This window comes from Mirounga leonina, unplaced genomic scaffold (assembly GCF_011800145.1).
Source record: "Mirounga leonina isolate KUSES-001 unplaced genomic scaffold, KU_Mleo_1.0 Mir_166, whole genome shotgun sequence".
NCBI lineage: Eukaryota > Metazoa > Chordata > Mammalia > Carnivora > Phocidae > Mirounga > Mirounga leonina.
In genome coordinates, this window is record NW_023270418.1 from 14,956,895 (window position 1) to 14,974,239 (window position 17,345).

Here is a 17,345-nt window from a genome sequence, read left to right on the forward strand (position 1 = left end):
GATCCTGATGGTGAGGCCCACGTACCTTTCTCTTTTGACCTGCGTCATAACCACGTTGTCCTGAAGGGTGGAGTCATGTTTATAGTTTGGCTGCTCTTAAAGATCCCTAGGGATGATCCAAGAAGTGCTACTTATTTCTTAGGAATTAGCAAACTGAGACTAGTGTGTGTTAGAAGAGACACAGTCAAGGTCACGTTGTGAGCTCCTTAGCTACGTTCTTAGAACGCAGGGTCTGTTCCCTCAAGTCTTCTTTTTTTGCGCCTAGGTGACATGCGCTCTTAGGCAGCCAGCCCCACTTGCCCGGGCTGTGCCCTTTCCAGGGAGGCAGGTAGAGAAAAGGGCCCTAGCCTCTGAGTACCAGTGTCAGTCAGTACCAGCTCTACGAGGAGAGTCAGGGAGAATGCATGGAGGCAAGGAAGGAGTAAGCAATACCAGTCCGGTTTATTGAACCCCAAGTATCCGCCAACTACCCTATTATATTTACTTTATCCCTTTATCTATTATATGTATAGATTCTCTCTCTCTCTATCCCTCAGCAACCCTGTCTGGGAGGTGGGGTTACCCCAGTTTTGCAAGCGGGGAACTTTAGCTCAGAGAGGGTAGCTCACTTATCTGAAGTCACACAGCTATAGAGAGTCAGGCATTTGGCAGTTGTGGTTGGGCGGGCCAGATCAGAGCCGGGCCCCTCTTTGCTTGGCCTCCTGCAGCCCCTCGTGGAGGGGTGAGGGGGCAGATGGCTCGGGCTATTCTCAGAAAGACAGCCTCACCCACCCCGATGTCTCAGGGAGTTAGTATTTAAAAAATACCTGACCTTCTGGCTGGGCCTTGCTATTTTTATTTTCGGAATGTCATGGCTTAACGAGTTGGGTGGGTAAATCTATCTTATGAGACGTGTGTATTTTTTTTCCTCCACAATTTGCTGCTACTATTCTGCGACTGTTGCTGCCTTCAGCAAATGAAAAGAGCTCGTGATAGACCGAATTTCCCAGATGGATGTCCTTGCATTGGCTCTTTTTTCCCCACTGTGAACACTTGCCCCTTTTTATCTCTCATCCTTTTATAGTTGACGGGGCTTTTGAAGCTAGGGTATCAGTGGTAAATGGTTCCATATGTCTTTCAGAGATTTTTCTCAAATATTAGCATATTTTTTGTTCTTTGTAATAAATTTTATTAATGAAACATTTTTTTGAAGGACGGGGAAAAGTACCAAGAATAACACAAAGCCTGTGCCTTCCACCCGGCTCCGCTGAATTCTAATACTCCGTCATGCTTGCTTCAGATTGTTTTAAGGAAAGAAATCTTACATTTGAAGTTCATTGTGTCCCCTCTGATCCCATTTGCCAGAGGGTAACCACTCCCCTGAATTTGCTATTTTTCTTTCCTGTACATTAAAAAAATTTTTTTTTTTTTTTTTAAGAGAGAGAGAAAGAGAGCACGCCCTTGAACGTGTGGGGGAGGGGCAGAGGGAGAATCTCAAGCCGACTCCCCACTGAGCGTGGATCCCAACACAGGGCTCAATCTCACGACCCTGAGATCATGATCTGAACCAAAATTGAGAGTCAGACGCTCAACCAGTGGTGCCACCCAGGCGCCCCTAAAAGAAATACTTTTGCGTCTGTATTTATCCATTAAAGTCTTAGAGTTTTCCAGCTTGATTTTAGTGATATTCTGCAACTGGCGCTTTTTTTTTTTTTTTAAGATTTTATTTATTTATTTGAGAGAGAGAGCAAGCACAAGAGGGTGTAGGGTCAGAAGGAGAAGCAGACTCCCCACTGAGCTGGGAGCCCAATGCAGGACTCGATCCCGGGACTCGATCCCGGGACTCCGGGATCATGACCCAAGCAGAAGGCAGTTGCTTAACCGACTGAGCCACCCAGGTGCCCCTGCAACTTGCTTTTTTTTCACTGAGCATTACGTTTCTCAGCTTGTGGATTCATGCCACCCCAGTTTGTTACATTGAAGCCCTGGGTAGTATGCCGTTATATGAATGTGTCCTGATTTTTTCATCCATTCTCCTTTTGATGAACATTCAGTTTGTCTTGCAATTTTATATCCTAGCGGTACCAACAGCGAAGTTTCTCTTGGCTGCTCTCTCTCGTGCATTTCTCCTCGGGCCTGGGGTATGTGCCAGAAGAGGATTGGTGGGGTCAAAGGGTAGCAGCGTCTTCCGCCTCACAAGAAGTTTCCGGGTTGCTCTACTGAGTTACTCCGCCATGTGTGTGAGTTCCTGTTGCTCCCCATCATCTCACCACTTGAAAATGTCAGACTTCAAATTTTTGCAAGTCTGATGGGTGTGAAAGAGAACTTTCTGGTTCCGTTAATTACTTTTTGATTACAAGTGAGCTCGAGAATATATTAAGTGGCATTTGAATTTTCTCATCAGTGAAAGTACCTGTTCATACGCTCTGTCCTGTTTCCTATTGGGTGGCTTGTATTTCCTGATATAGTCTTGGAAAATCCTAGGTAGTGATCTTTGTGGGTCATAAATGTGGCAGATGCAGTCTTTCAGTTAGTGGCTTACCTTTTAAGTTTGTTTGTGGTAGCTTTTGTTGACCAGGAGTTTTAGACTTTAATGTGGTCGTATTTATCAGTCTTTATACGGTCTATGCTGCGTTTGAGTCTTATTTCAGAAATCCTTCCTTACCCTGAGTTCATAAAGATATGATTTTCAGCCTAAATGAAGCTCATTTTGCTTTTCTGGCCTGATTCCTTGGTTTGGTTTGGTATTTTCATTTTCCACATTTACCCTGCCTAGGTGTCTCTGTGCTGAGTGCAAAGTAGGCTGCAGAATGGTCCCCAGGGACTATAGGGATTATGACAGCCATCCCCGGGCAGATAGGGCTGAGCTGAACCTGGGGTCAGAGCAGAATCCTTCTTGACCCTGTGGCTGTTTCTGAGAGGTGCTTAAGTGCAGGGTTGATTGGCCCTCTCTTAAGACTGGCTTATCAGCAAGCTTGATAAAATTGGTCATAAATCTGTCCCCTGTCTCGTCCTTCAGAGTAGCTTCACTGCCCGATTTGCACTTCCTGCTGCTGCTGATTGCAAAGCTAAAAAGACAGAAGGCTTTCTCACCGGGGCCCGACTCCCTGGGCCTGACTTGCAGTCGGCCCTTGGCGAGGGCACCGGGGTGCGTAAGAGTTCATCTGGTGGTTCTTCGCTTCTGTCCCTTTCCTCCAGTGTGCTCAGAAGTGTCTGCAGAACCGATCTCATTTACCCATTGTATTTTGGAAATATAAATGGATTCAAGTAGGGTTTAGATAAAGTCGCAGAACGTGAGAGGGTCAGAATTAGAAGGGGCCAGATGCGTCATGCCTATTTCAGTCAGCAGGTGTTTACGGAGCGTGTGCTGGGTGCCTGGCACCTCACTAGCTGCTGACCCCACAGGGAGAGCAGGTTAGCTAAGAATGGTTTTAACATTTTTAAACGGTAAAAAAAATTCAGCATTTGCAGTAGCTTTTGATGATAGGGAATATTAACTTTGAACCTTAGTCAAGTGCAACATTACCTGCTCCTTCCCCCCCCCCCCCGCAAATTCTTTTCTTTAGTAGCTCTGTATCATGGAAAATTGTTCTCAATTATTAGAACATTTTGAATTTCACCAATAAAAATTTTGTGGAATATTTTTTCCCCTCCTTTTATATAAGTACCTGTATATCTTTAACTTGGCCTCCTGTCCCACACAGCCTAAAATATTTGTGGCCTGGCCTGAAAAGTTTACAGACCTCTGTGCCGGCTGCTAGCTCTGTGAATTTGGGCAGGTTACTTCTTGAGTCTCTGTTTCCTTGTCTGCAAAACGGACTGCCTGTTTCATAGGGCTGTTGTAAAGGAATAAGAAGAACTGATGTCAGACTCCTGCCGTGTGTTGAGCGCTGCAGTAGAAGATGTTAGTTAAATCTTCCCTAGGGGAAAGTCAGTAATAACCAGTAATAACCAATTTCTTAAGGGCTCTTAAGGGGAGCCTAAGGAGGGACAAGGAGCAGGGTGTGGTGGGGCTCCATGCCCACCCCTGAGGGTCTGCACACGAGGAGCCTAGCCTTCCATCCTTGCCATCTAGCACCCCCACCCCCCGCCGCCGCCCCGCCGAGCTGTGGACCATGGACCTTGCAGGGGCTGCATCCTGAAGGCTCTGCAAATCCCCACGACATTAATGCCGTTCCTACATAATTTTCCTCATGAAATGCAATGAAGCATAACTAAAAAATGTAAGTAACAGCTTCAGGCCCTTAATGAGGCTATAAATATGGGACAAAAATAATTTATAAGGCTATTTCCTGGTGAAGAGCTGTCCTTTTCCTAGAACTCTTCACTCTCTCTTTGCTTGCCCCATCAATACTGGCCATTGGCTTTCTTTGCTAACTCATTTGGGGAAGGAAACAAAGCATTTATCATCTTGTATGGGTTCCTGTTTTGCATTTCCTGCGAAGAGCAAATAAGAAACGTGTGAAGTGCAGATGCTGGGCAGACAGCTAGGCTCACTCGCTGCTCAGGTGACTTGCTCCATCCATCAGTTGTTCCTGCAGCAAAATTACACCTGATCTTCCTTCAGTGTCAGTGTAAATAGGATGCATTTATGTGTAAATGTGGATTCTGTGTAAATGAGACATTTTATACCTTCTCACCAGTTTCCCCGGGCTGTATCTTCCTTGAACAGATGGGTAGGCAGAGTTTGGGGCTACTGGCCTGTTCTCCCGGGGCAGAGCTGTGTGCAGAGTTAAAGCGAGAGACCTGGCTGTGCGTAGGTACTGGAAGCCAGAGGCTCACCCTCACGCTGGGCTCCCTTTTGATGACAGCCCGTAGGCAGCTCAGCAGGAAGCCATTTGTCTGATGAGAGCAGAATGGCTCTGGGCTGTGCTTGGGACAGATGTCTGGTGGAGCAGTGTGGAGTCCAGGGGACCTTTGGGGATTTTCCAGGCATGTTTATAAACAAATCACGGCAGACCAGCTCCCTTGGTGCTTTGCATCTTGCCAGGACATGGAACGTCTGTGCGTGTCGAAGAAGGGAGTCAACGGGAAAACAGATGCTGGTTTCCAGTGGCCCCATAGCTTTATGCCTATTGGCACCGGGCAGTGGGAAGAGGGGTGTTAATTCTGCGGGGAGGTTTTAGGGCGGCTCTATTTGAGAGCTGAAAAACAGCATGCGGAGCTGTCCGTACGTATGTTTGTGTCTTGCGTTGTTGTTCCTTGAGCCTGCAGACCAGATTGCCAGGAGACAGGATAAAAACGAAGGCAGCTGGACAGAAATCGGAAGGCAGGGCCTGTCGATAGCTTGCAGATGTCAGTTCTGCTCTGCATCGTGGCCAGGAGCGTCCTGGCAGTGGGGATTAGTGGAGGGAGAGAGCAGAGCATGTGGAGGCCCCCGGCCGGTAGAATAGATTTCCCATTTCTCAGCTGGAAAAGTCGACATCACTAACAGTGCACGTTCCAGAAGGGGAGTTTGGGTGGATGCAGCAGCTGTCTTGAGATTTTGCAGTTGCTCCAGTCTTGGCCCCCTCATCAAATATAAATTTGTGGGTGCCAGAAGTTTTGGAAGAAGCTGCTGCAGCAGGATGTTTGCCTTTGCCCGCTGGGGGAGGACTTGGAATTTTTTTTTTCATTCTTGGTGCAGATGGTGGAGTTATTTTAAGTTTAAGTGATATGCTGCAGTGAAAATGGGCAACTCTTTCATTTTTCAGCTTAATGAAAAAAGAAAAGGGAGGAGAAACCCCAGCTAGCCGACTGCGTGCTAATGCTTGTCTTTTTTGAATTCTAAATGTATCCCACGATGCTGAGGGATAAGTATTTCAGCCACTAGAAAGTCCTGCTGTCGGGCTGGAAAGATTTCTTATCTCTTTTAAAGCAGAAGGGGTAGTAATTTACCTGCACACATCCAGACACCCCTGTGTTCCTTATTTTTAACTATGTATGTCCAGATCCCACTCGCTTTCTTGGGGATGAGGCAGGGAGTGGATGGAACTTTGCAAGAAAGAGTGTGAGGGGTGGGAATGAATCATAACCGAACGCTTGGTTTTCTTCTTAGAGCACCCACAGACACCTGCTGGGGACCTACCGGGCGCCGGGGGCCAGGGATGCGCTGAATGAAATGGCGCCCCTCTGCCTTCCGGAGGGTGCAGCGTGGTGGGGAGGGAGTGTAGACGCGGCAGTAAGCACAGATGGGATAAAGGACAACACAGGACACTGTCAGAGTGAAAAACCGGGGGGACCCGCATTAGACTGGGTGTCGATGAAGAGGTCTCGGCTATTAAGTGATGGGAAAGCCGAGGGCTGAAGGACGAGCCAGAAGATCAGCCCGATGCATGAGTTTGCTTCGGCTGCCACAGAGTGGCTGGCTCAAACAACAGAAATGTGTTTCCACACAGGTCTGAGCTCAAGGTTGGGGTAGGGCTGGTTTCTTCTGGGGCCTCTTTCCTTGGCTTGCAGATGGCTGTCTTCTCCCTCCATCCTCCCCTGGTCTCTCTGTGCGCGTCTGTGTCTCACCTCTTCTTATAAGGACACCAGTCATGTTGGATCAGGGCCTGTTCGCATGACCTCATTTTACCTTAATCACCTCTTTAAAGACCCTGTCCCCAAATATAGCCACATTCTGAAGTACTAGGGGATAGGACTTCAGCATATTGAATGGGGGTGGGGTGCACAGTTGAACCTATAACACCAGGTGAAGGGTGGGCGGAGGAACGGGGTCAGCAGGTAGCCGTGCGCGGAGTCCTCGGTGCTGGGAGGACACTCCTCATCAAGGAGGTGAGGTTGCGGAGGTGGACAGGCCGTGGAAACCACAGCACGAGTCGTAGGTTTATTAATCAGGGCTCTGAGAGGCCATCGGTAGCACTCTAAAACCCCCCTGTGCTGTGAGGAAGAAGGAACTGGGGGGCATGAGAAGGGAAATGGTTTCCTCAGACTTCCTGAATTTCTCGGCCTCGGCACTATGGACATTTCAGGCCGGATGATTCTTTGTTGTGAGGGGCAGCTTTCTGCATTGTCGATGTGCAGCTTTCCTGGCCTCAACTCACAACCAAAAATGTCTCCAGACACTGCCTGTGTCCCCCGGAGTCGAGGGCGGGGCGCGGGGGGAGTGGGACAGAATGGTCCCCTGTTGAGAACCACCTCTTTAAAGGGGACAAGAAGACGTGGCGGTTTGGAATGGGATCATGCCACTTTAATAAAGCACATCGGATGGGTTTAAGGAAGATCTTCAAATTCAGAGCCAACAGGATTTAACTTCTCTTTGCCTTCATTTCTCCTCATGCTTTTGAGTTCGGTGATATGGTCACTTCCCTGGAGCGCAAGGCCCCGTGCCCCGTGCATGCGTCGCGGAGTTGCTCAGAAGCGCAGAGCGTTCTCTGGTCCTGCCCCTAAACCTCCGCAAGCCCGTGGCTGGCAGGACCACCTGTGTGTCACGGGCGGATATTTAGTGTCTGTTCTACGCCCTCTCATTTGTCAAGTCCGTGTCCCGCCAGCCCATGGACTCTCGGGAGCAAGCACTTTGCAAACTAATCCAACCGATTTTCTGGCTCCGGAAATCTGTTTATTAGAGCAAGATTTCACAGTTGCAGTGACTTTTCCAGGGGGCTTGCCTTCGAGGAGCCAGCTCTACAAAGGCAAGGGTGAGTGATTTCCAAACCAAACAGAATGACAGTTACATTCTAGAGCCCCAAAGACTTCCCAGGGAGCTTGCTGGTGAAGCCCAGAGCAGTTGTGAGTCAGCAGGTGGAATGGGTGGGCGTTCTGGGTTGTGTATTCCGTGTCTGGCTGGGGTCCAGCACCTGGCCATCCCTCCAGGCTTCTCTCCTACGATTGCCCTTCTCCTGTGATTGCTCTTCCCTGAAGGTGGTGAATTGGTTTCACGTTTTTCTCAGGGTTGGCGGTGGTATTTTGGAGTCCGGTCTTGAGAGGGAGTCCAATGCTGAGTGTGGGCTCAGGGGACACAGTGCCGTGACGCGTCATGTCTGCCCCGGCACTGGGGTAAGGAAAAGGGCACGATCTTTTTGCAGTCCCTAACAATCAGAGCTGTGCGGTTTTTATTCCGTCCCCTTCAGTGCCCTGGGCTGAGCCTCCCTGCGCTCTTTTCTTCGGGCCTGAAGGGCCCTGTGTTTCATCTCTCCCATCTGTCAACCGCCACTGTAAATGCCACCTCTTTCCTGGAACCTTTCCTTAACGCCCTGGTTTATTCTTTATCTGAAGAACATGGTGGGGGGGGGCATTCAATGGCTTTTCAAAGTGAGGAAGTGTCATGATCGATTTGCTCTTTAGAAAGGTCCTGCTGGCCACAGAGGAGGACGTTGGGGGGGGGGGGCGGGGAGGCCAAGCTGGGAGAATGTGGCGTCATGCTGGTAGGGGTTGGAGGTCACTTGGGCTGGAGGCGAGCCTGTAGCACTGTGACCGGCATGTGGGGCTTGGTGGGGGTGGGGTGGGTTGGCCCTCCGTGTGGCGGAGCGAGGAGGGGTCAAGGAGATGTTCAGGGTTCTGGTGTGGGTAGTTGGGGCAGGGTGAGGCCCCTCCTCAACTTACAGCTTCTGTTCTAGAATTCTTCAGTGAACTAAGGAAGCTTATTTTCAGTAGAGAGACATGCACGTGGATATTAATTCAGTGCAGTGGGGTGGGTGGTCTATGAGGAATATCCGTGGCTGACGTGGTTCTGCTTGCCTGTGACTGTGTCCTTTCCAATTTGTTGTTACCTACTTGTTCCATTGTAAAATATTTTTAGCATGGCCTCGGTAGTATGAAAGCTACACAACAGAGTAAGGGCTCATTTCTGCTTGGAGAAGTTGGGGAATAGTTCATAGAGTAACAGATGTTGTATGCGAAAGGGTACATAGGGTTTTATTTGGAGACTCATAGGTAAAAATAAGAAGCCACGCATGAGAGACTATGGACTCTGAAAAACAAGTTGAGGGTTCTGGGGGGGGGATGGGTTAGCCTGGTGATGGGTATTAAAGAGGGCACGTTCTGCATGGAGCGCTGGGTGTTATATGCAAACAATGAATCATGGGACACTACATCAAAAACTAATGATGTATGGTGATTAACATAAGATAATAAAAAAAAATAAGCTACGCAAAGGCTAGTGGCATGAAACAGAGGTCATGTCAGGGATCTGGCATGAGATGCTTCTCTTTGGTAAAGCTTGTGAAAGAGGATCATGGGCCCTGCTCTGCTCTTCTGGTCCCAGGCAGATCTGGGCATCCCTCTTTCTCTGCACCTGGCAGTAAGATCATTACATACCCTCATGCCTTCCCGGCCTGAAGGGGGGAGCCCCAGCGTTCAACTCGAAGTGGTTAGGACCTGCACAGGTATCTGGTCATGAATGTTCAGTAAATTCTTATTGAAGATTCAAGAGGGACCCGTGGAGGTCCTGGTCTTTTTCTCTCCTTTTCCCCTAAGACAACTTTACTTCCAGATGGCTCCTTATCTCCCGGCCATTGACCACAACTGGCTCAGACCGATGAGATCCGTCAGATCCTGGCTCCCTTGAAAATCTGCCCTGGGGTCCATTGGTGGATGAATTCAGCACCACTGCCCCCGTGACCTTGGCCTTCCCTGTTTGCTTTCCAGCCTAAGACTTGGCCCTTTCATGTCAGGGCCTTGGCAGTTGGTGACTGTGCTAAGTGGAGTGGGATCTAAATCTTGGGGCTTGGTTCTAAACCTCCAGGAACTCTTGGCAAATAGTCCAGTGACTTCGGAGTCCCCCGTGGGGGTTAGAAGGCCTGAGTTCAAGCTTCAGTTTGGCCTTTCCTCCCCATGTGACCTCTGGTGGGTTGGTGGGCTGAAGGAAGATGGTCTTCCAGTGTTCCTGCTGACTGGCCCAGGTTCAAATATTCAGTGGTTGTAGGGTCCCGGAGTCCAAGGCCTGGAAGGAGCCCGAAGTTCCTGCTGTTGGAGGCAGTGGGAGCCCAGTGCTCACTCCTGACTTGGAACCTTCGTTTTTAGCCACTGCTGATGGCCTGGAAGAATGTTTGGGTTTTACCGAGTTTTTCGACAGAGAAAGAAGAAAGTCCGTGAGCACCTGCCATGTGCCGAGCACCTGCTACAGGCATTCCCCATATTTTTCCATTTAGTTCTCTTAGAGTGCCTGGGGTGGGGTGGATTGTCAGTCCATTGTGCAGATGAGGAAACTGAGGCCCAGGGAAGTTAGGGCGCCCACCGAAGTCTGACGTACGTGACCCACGTCGAACAAGAGCCTGTTCAGTGGTGGGGGCGTGGCTCCTTGCCACCTCTGCCCGTCTGACCTCCCCGTCCCCTCTCTCCTGCAGAGAGCCAGCTGCTCCCTGGGAACAACTTCACCAACGAGTGCAACATTCCGGGCAACTTCATGTGTGGCAACGGGCGGTGCATCCCCGGCGCCTGGCAGTGTGACGGGCTGCCCGACTGCTTCGACAAGAGTGATGAGAAGGAGTGCCGTGAGTGGCCAGGCCCTTTGCCGGGGTGGGGGTGGGGAAAGTCCTGGGGCCGCGGGGACGAGGGCCTGATCTGGCTCAGACCCTGCGCACTCCGCATGCCGCAGGCTGGTGGGTTTGGGGCTCTGGCCAGCAGCCCAGCCCTCTCCACCCTGTAGCTCTGCCAGGGACAACAGAGGACCCCTTCATCAGGCTCTACTAACCCCCACCCTGGGGCGCTGTCTTTTTTGCTTTTGCTTTACGTATGAGGACTCTGAGAATCCCAGGGGTGATGTTGTAGCTTCAGCATCTCCCAACTAGCAAGGAGCAGATCTGGATTTGAACTCAGGGCTGCCTGACCCCAAGGCCCGGGCTGGTAACCATCTTTCATGTCTTGTACGCTGTGAAATGTTCTTTCTGATTAAATAAGGCGTAGCGTCATGCTAGGTAGCCCACACGGAGCTGGTAGCGAGTAGATAGTAATTTGCTGCTACTTGCCCTTTGCTCTGCTCTGCTCCCCTTCAATGGGCACCACCAGGAGCTGGGGGTTCGTTCTTATCCTCCCCACCCACCTCCTTCGTCAGCCTCTTTTCTATTCTGTGCCCTCGAAATATGCATGAGATTTGAGTCTGTGGTGATCTACAAGAAAGGAGGCACCGGATGGGAGTGAGGGCGTCTGGGGTGTCGGATGATCACGCTCCCTGCCCTGTAGCGTGTAGTTCTCTTCTGCTCCAAAGTTGGGCGCTGCAGAGTGAGCTTGGCCCCGGCACCCTGGCAGGCGGGAGTGACACCTGAAGAGTGCTGGGCCCAGGGTTGCCTTGTGGGTCACTGCCTTGGGGACCACACAGCTGGACACTGGTTCTTGTTTGGCTCGTCCGTGGGCTTTAGGCACCAGGCCACGGGGCCTCACTGACAGCAGAACTGTGTGTTCTGGCTCCGAATCTGCTCTCTTTCTGGAAGCCAGCTGAGGAAATGGCTGAGGAGAGGATGATTTGAACTCTCATGTAGCTGTTACTGGGGTTTGAGGCCCAGTCTGTTGACGCACAGGAAGGAGAACTGGGTTGGAGTCCACCTCTGGAGCCAGCCTGCCCATCCTCCTAATGCGCTCCCTTGGGCAGGCTGCCCACTCAGAGACTGGCCCTGCGTCTGTCATGGGGCCCGGTATCCCTGTTTGCCTGCCCCTCACTCTTCAGAGAAGGTTTGGGAGGGGGTGGATTAGGAATGTTTTTGTGTGTGGGGGGAATATTCATTTTGTTTATTGCCTGTGACTTTTTTCCAAACAGACCCGTGTACATAATGCATTTTTATTTTTGCAGAATTTTAAAAAAGTATTCATGTCTGTTTCAGCTTTCTCTGTGTCCAGGTCTTCAAAATTGCTAGAAACGTAACGTTTGTAATTTTGAGTTACACATGAGATCGTGCGCGTGAACTCTGTAATTTGTCTAGTTTTGAGCATTATTAAACACTCCACGAAGATGTGCGATGAGCATTTTTGGAATACAGTGTGTCTGTGAACTCTAGTAAATGCTGATTTTCTTTAGCCGAGCTGGGAGTATTCGGGACAGGGTCAGTTTATGAAAGCGTACGGGGTTTGGACCTGAGACTAAGTTTTATTCCCAGCTCTGTCAATAGCAGCTTTGTGATGTTAGGATACTCTGTGACATTCTGTGTCTTGTGTCAGTCCAGTTCCATGATTTCAGAATTCATGCATAAACTGGAAAAGGTGATGGAAAGAGAATATTAAAAAAAAAAAAAGATGGGGCAGGCAGCAGCCTGGCGCTGTTGGGTTTGATTTGGAACAGGCTTGTCTTGGCTGTTCTCGGTCTTTTTTTTTTCCTCCTAATTTCCTACCCTTAACCCCCAGGCATAATAAAGACTTGACTGGCATTTATTTAGTGTTTCAATCAAAACATAATTTTAAAAACCGTGCACACAAACACACGCATTAAAGAACCTCTCCTCTGTTGCCTTTCTTTTTTTCTTTTTGTCTTTAAATCGTAACAACAGAACATTAAAAGGTTTAGGTAAGAGAGGGAAGGAAAAGAGGTCCTTTTCTAAAACAAATTCTACTTGGTTTTGAATTTCTCACATATTTCTTCCCAGTCCAGGGGTTGAGGGTATGAACACTGGAGATAGACTGTCCATATCCCTGTGTTCCCTCCCACACCTCTGCCCAGATCACACGCTACATGATCTTAGGGAAGTTACCAGGACGTTCTAGACCTTCGCCCTGGGGAGGATTGAATGAGAATGCCTTAGCCTCCTGGTGCCTCAGTGTCTTCCTATCCAAAGTGAGACGAACAGGGCTTCTGGTAAGCATTGTTGTGAAGGTTAAATGCACGTTGAGCACACAGCACAGCGCCTGGGGATTGTAAGCAGTGTGTAGACATTAGCAGTCATGGGTCAGTCCATACATACTGTTTTATACAGGTGTTGTCATGGCGATGTGTGATGGAGTTACCCGCTTTTTTCTACTTCACATTAGAGGCCCTTTGCCAGATGACCATATTTAGCCTTCACGATTGTTGTTTTGTGAGGTTGCCTCCTGTCCCATCACGTTGGTGTGGTGTACCTACCCATTGCCCTGTGGTGGCTTTTTAAGTGTTTGGGGTCACTGAAGGAACTTATCCACACCTGGAGGGCAGTCAGTATACACGATGGCTTCAGCCCGAGCCAGGCTGGGCCCCGCTGAGGTCTTCAGGGTCCCAACTGCACCATCTTTCCGAGGGCCCTTTGAGAGGAGCTGCTGTGGAATTCAAATGCCACCTCTTTGTCCTTTCTTCGATTCTTTGGGACAGTGTGGTACTTACGGGGAGGAGAGTGAAGGTGGCTGATTTCCTCGCCACGGAGAGGTGATTGCCTCAAGTATCCTGTGAAATAACTTTGGCATTTTGAAGATAGTACACTTAAAAAAGAATTCTTGCCCTTTCCGAAGGGTGAGGGAAGAGCCTGGAGAGCTCTGTCGTGGTGGGATATGAGGCGGTGAGAAGGATTTTCATAAGACAGGAAGAAGCTTTTCTTTTATCATAAACATAATAAAAACCACAAACTGTAAAATTTGGGGGAACAGGGAGGAGAAAAACAACATCGCACCTAAAGTCTGACCTCTAACAGAACCACTGTTGGCATCTTGGAAGTTTTTATTCAGGGCTTTTCCCAGCTGAAATCACTGTGGATATGCAGTGTTATATTTTGATCTTTTTCTCCGGTAACATTTTGACCTTTTAACATTTTAATGTATTTTTTCATATTTCTCTATCCGTTTTAATGGTTACAAAAACCATCCATTCACACGGTATCATATAGTTTATTGACTCGTGATTTGGCATTTAGGTTGTTTCCAGCTTTCCACTGTTAGAAATAGTGTTCAATGTTGTGAACGTGAGGGTGGACATGACTTTCCTCCTGTTTTGAGAGATTTTCTTAGGGTAGGTTCTCAGAAGTGAAATTACTGGGTCAAAGGACAGGAGCCTTTTTTGGTTCTTGAAACCAGTGCCTGCTTGTTTTGCTAAAGGTTTGTATCAGCGTGTGCTCCTTTGCTGGCAGTGTGTCAGAATTCTGGTTTTATTTTAGTCTTGGCAGCATTGGGTAATATCTCTAAAAAATATTTTTTCTGGCCAATTTAGTAGAAAAGTTATATATTTTCATTTTTAAAAAAAATTATCTAAAGAAATTGAGTGTTTTCCCATAGCCTGTTTACTAGTCATGTTTCTGACTTTGTGAAGTATCTATTAATGGACTAGAATAAAATTTCCACCCGGGTTGAGTCATTAAATTTTCCACCTTGTGAATCTGGAGAACCTCTGCCTTAGAGTTTTGAGAGAAGAGGCTCATTTTGGGATAGTTTGAGTGAATTTCTGCTTTTGGTTGATTAAAATGCCCTCAAAGGTCATTTTATTCAAATAACTTTTTTTTTTTTTGGTAGTAAAAGGAATAGAGATGTTTTAGAAAAACGTGGAACACACACGAAAGCAGAGATACTTTTAGAGTTTCCTCTGGGTTGCCCTGTCCCAGGCACTTTGCGCTATATTAACTCATTTGATTGTCACAAGCCTTATGAAGAAAGGACTGTTGTTATTTCCAGATGAGGGACCTGAGCCACAGAGAGATTACTAGAACTGGCCTGTTGTCCCAGAGAATAAGTGCCCATCAGCTTCCTCCACCAGAGACCACAGGCTTTCTCTACCTGGGTCTCTGTTATCGTGCCAAATCGGATTCCTCTGTATGTTACCACTACTAACCTGCTTTTGGAAAAAACCGAGAAACGTTGATGATGTACTTCTCTGCAGATGATTTCTGAAATGGCCATTAGCGCTGTGAGTCTTTGCAAGAAGAGACTGTAGTGTAATTACTGCTACACACTGTAATAATAAAGCAGCAGTCCAGATTTCCGGAACTTACGTGTGACCTGGAGTCACGAGCCTTAAGATCTCCTTCCAGCTTGGTGTCAGATTTTAGCTGCCATGTCTCTGTGTCCTGACCACATGGGGGAGAGGTCTTGGAGTTTTGAGTTCTGTGTCACGAAGTGCTCTTCTTTGAAAAAGGAAATTGATCGATGTCTTCGATCAAGCATGTACGGACTTTCACGTCTCAGGCTGAGTGTGTGTGCGCGCGCATGCATGAGTGCACGTGTAGGTGGGGGTGGAGAGGAGATGGGGATGAATTCAAGGATCTTGTCAAATGATAAAATTTTAATGGAATGCCAAGTCCAGAGACAGAAAAGTACAAAAATGGAACTTGAATTTTACTTGCTTTTACTGTTTACAGCCATTTCTTGAGCACGACTTTTCATTGCTCTGGTGTGATGGCAGAAATCCATGAGAGGCTTTGGAGGACAAGTTTGGAATAAGGGACACCCAAGAAATAAAAAGGGGGAGGAAAATAGGGTGGGGGGGACAGAAACTCTTTCTTTCCTTTTTATTCCTTTTTATCGTCTTTCTCATCTTCTGCCTCTAGGTGGCGCCACATGTAATGTTTTTCTTGTAAGCCTGCTACTGGGCAGGCAGAGATGAGGGCCCGGAACTGGAGTCTGAGTTATTATCTGTATCAAATGTCAGCAGTAATTCAGCTGTTCCACCAAGGCACCAGTACTTGGCTCACATGCAGAATTCCCTAGAAACCGGGAAGTGGAAATTTGTATCCTTCTAGAAAGGGGAGATTTGGATGCAGAGATACAGAAGAGGAAAGACTCCGTGAAGACATAGAGAGAAGACGGCCATTTAGCGCCAAGGAGAGTGGTTGCTCACAGCCCTCAGAAGGGACCAACCACCTGCTGACACTTTGATTTTGGACTTCTGGACTTTGGGGCTGTGAGACAATACATTTCCGTTGTGGAGGCCACCAAGTTGGGGCACTTTGTTACCACAGCTCTCAGTGGACCAATCCGGGCATCTACCCATCTCCCTTTTGTTCTTAAAAGATTGTTACGTGGTGGGGTGCCTGGGTGGCTCAGTCGGTTGACCATCTGACTTAGGCTTGGGCTGTGATCTCAGGATCCTGGGATCCAGCCCAGCCCCCCTCCCGCCGCCCCCCCCCCCCCCCCCGCCCCGTCAGTGTTCAGTGGGGAGTCTGCTGGTCCCTCTCCCTCCGCCCCATCCCCACCCCTCCTGCTCATGCTGCTGCACCCTTTCTCAAATGAATAAATAAAATCTTTTAAAAAGTTGTTACGTGCTGATGTAACAGGTGACATTCACAGGCATCCCTGCTTCTGCTCTTTTCTTTAATAATTTGAAAGTAAGAAGCGTACTGTTATAGGATGGATTCTGTCCCCCCGAAAGATACGTTGAACTCCTAAGCTCCAGCACCTCAGATTGGGGCCTTATTTGGAATTGGGATCCTTGAGGATGAATTAGTTAAGATGAGGTCATCCTGGAGTAGGGTGGGCCCTTAATCCAGCGTGGTTGGTGTCCTTACAAGAAGACAGTGTGAAGATCTGAGGGAAGAGGGCGAGCTGACGGCAGAGGCAGAGGATCGGGGTGATGCAGCTGCCAGCCAAGGAACGTCAGCTCTGACGGCTGCCACCAGAAGCTGAAGAGAGGCAGGAAAACGTCCACCCAGAGTCTCGGAGGGAGGAAGGCCCTGCTGATACCTCGATTGCAGTCTTCTTTCCAGAAATGTGAGAGAAGAAATTTCTGTTCCTTAAAGCTGCTCAGAGTACGGTACTTTGTGGTGGCAGCCCCGGGAATCTGATACACTCACTTCCCGGGGGCAGTTAAAACCATCTGGGCTGCAGCGGGCCCTTTATTACCCGCCTCCGGCCATGCCGCCAGGCCTCCCCGGGCCCGGGAGCCGTGTGAGATGTCCCTTTTCCTCCGGATCTGGGATCTGGCTAGCCGTTGTTAAGGGCTGAATTTCAAAAGCCTTCTGAAGACGTCGGGCTTCACAAAACAAAACTGGAACTTGAAAGAGTCTAGAGAATATCGTTGCGGTTTAACAGTCCGTCCATTAAACACTCGAGAACGAAAGCTCGCTGTCCTTCGTGGCATTCCCTGTGTGGGAGGAATCCACGACCTGTGTGTGTTTACGACACCTCTTTTTGAACTCCATCTTTTTGTTTGTTCACATACTTGTTTTAAAACATCTTAGGTAATTCCGGGCGTGCCCCCCACTTCACTGAACGGGTTTCATCTCGAATGTGAGACCATAAATCCTGTAGTTGGGAACAGGGGCCTTGGGCCAGCCTCCACTTATGACCTCTGAGGCCCTGGGCACCATCTTCCTGACTGTACCTATTTCCTCATCTGTAAAAGGGGGATAGTGATGGTCCCTACGCCAAGGGTGATATTGAAAACAATAGTGCTGTGTCCAGGCCATAAGCCAGTAAGAAAGGGTCTGACCTTGAACAATAGGCACTGTTTGCTGGTACAGCTAGGGTGAAGATCAGCCCTGCTGACCACAGGGCACTGTTGTCGTTAACGAGCTAGGAGCTGGTGCCTGGCACGGGTTAAGCATTCAGTAAATGCCAACCGACATTATTCC

The 17,345-nt window shown here is 48.7% G+C and overlaps 1 protein-coding gene across 3 annotated transcripts in view; it reads left to right on the plus strand.

Annotated features, from left to right (window-relative positions):
* LDLRAD3 (low density lipoprotein receptor class A domain containing 3) overlaps positions 1 to 17,345 on the plus strand; it is a 201,990-nt gene that overhangs the window by 37,525 nt on the left and 147,120 nt on the right. For 2 of the 3 annotated variants that reach the window (XM_035012581.1, XM_035012580.1), the window contains exon 2: positions 10,245 to 10,391. In XM_035012581.1, coding sequence (XP_034868472.1) covers positions 10,245 to 10,391 — 147 coding nt within the window. Of the gene's footprint in view, positions 1 to 7,282; positions 7,599 to 10,244; positions 10,392 to 17,345 lie in introns of those variants that run through there. The other variant, XM_035012579.1, reaches the window with a different exon arrangement.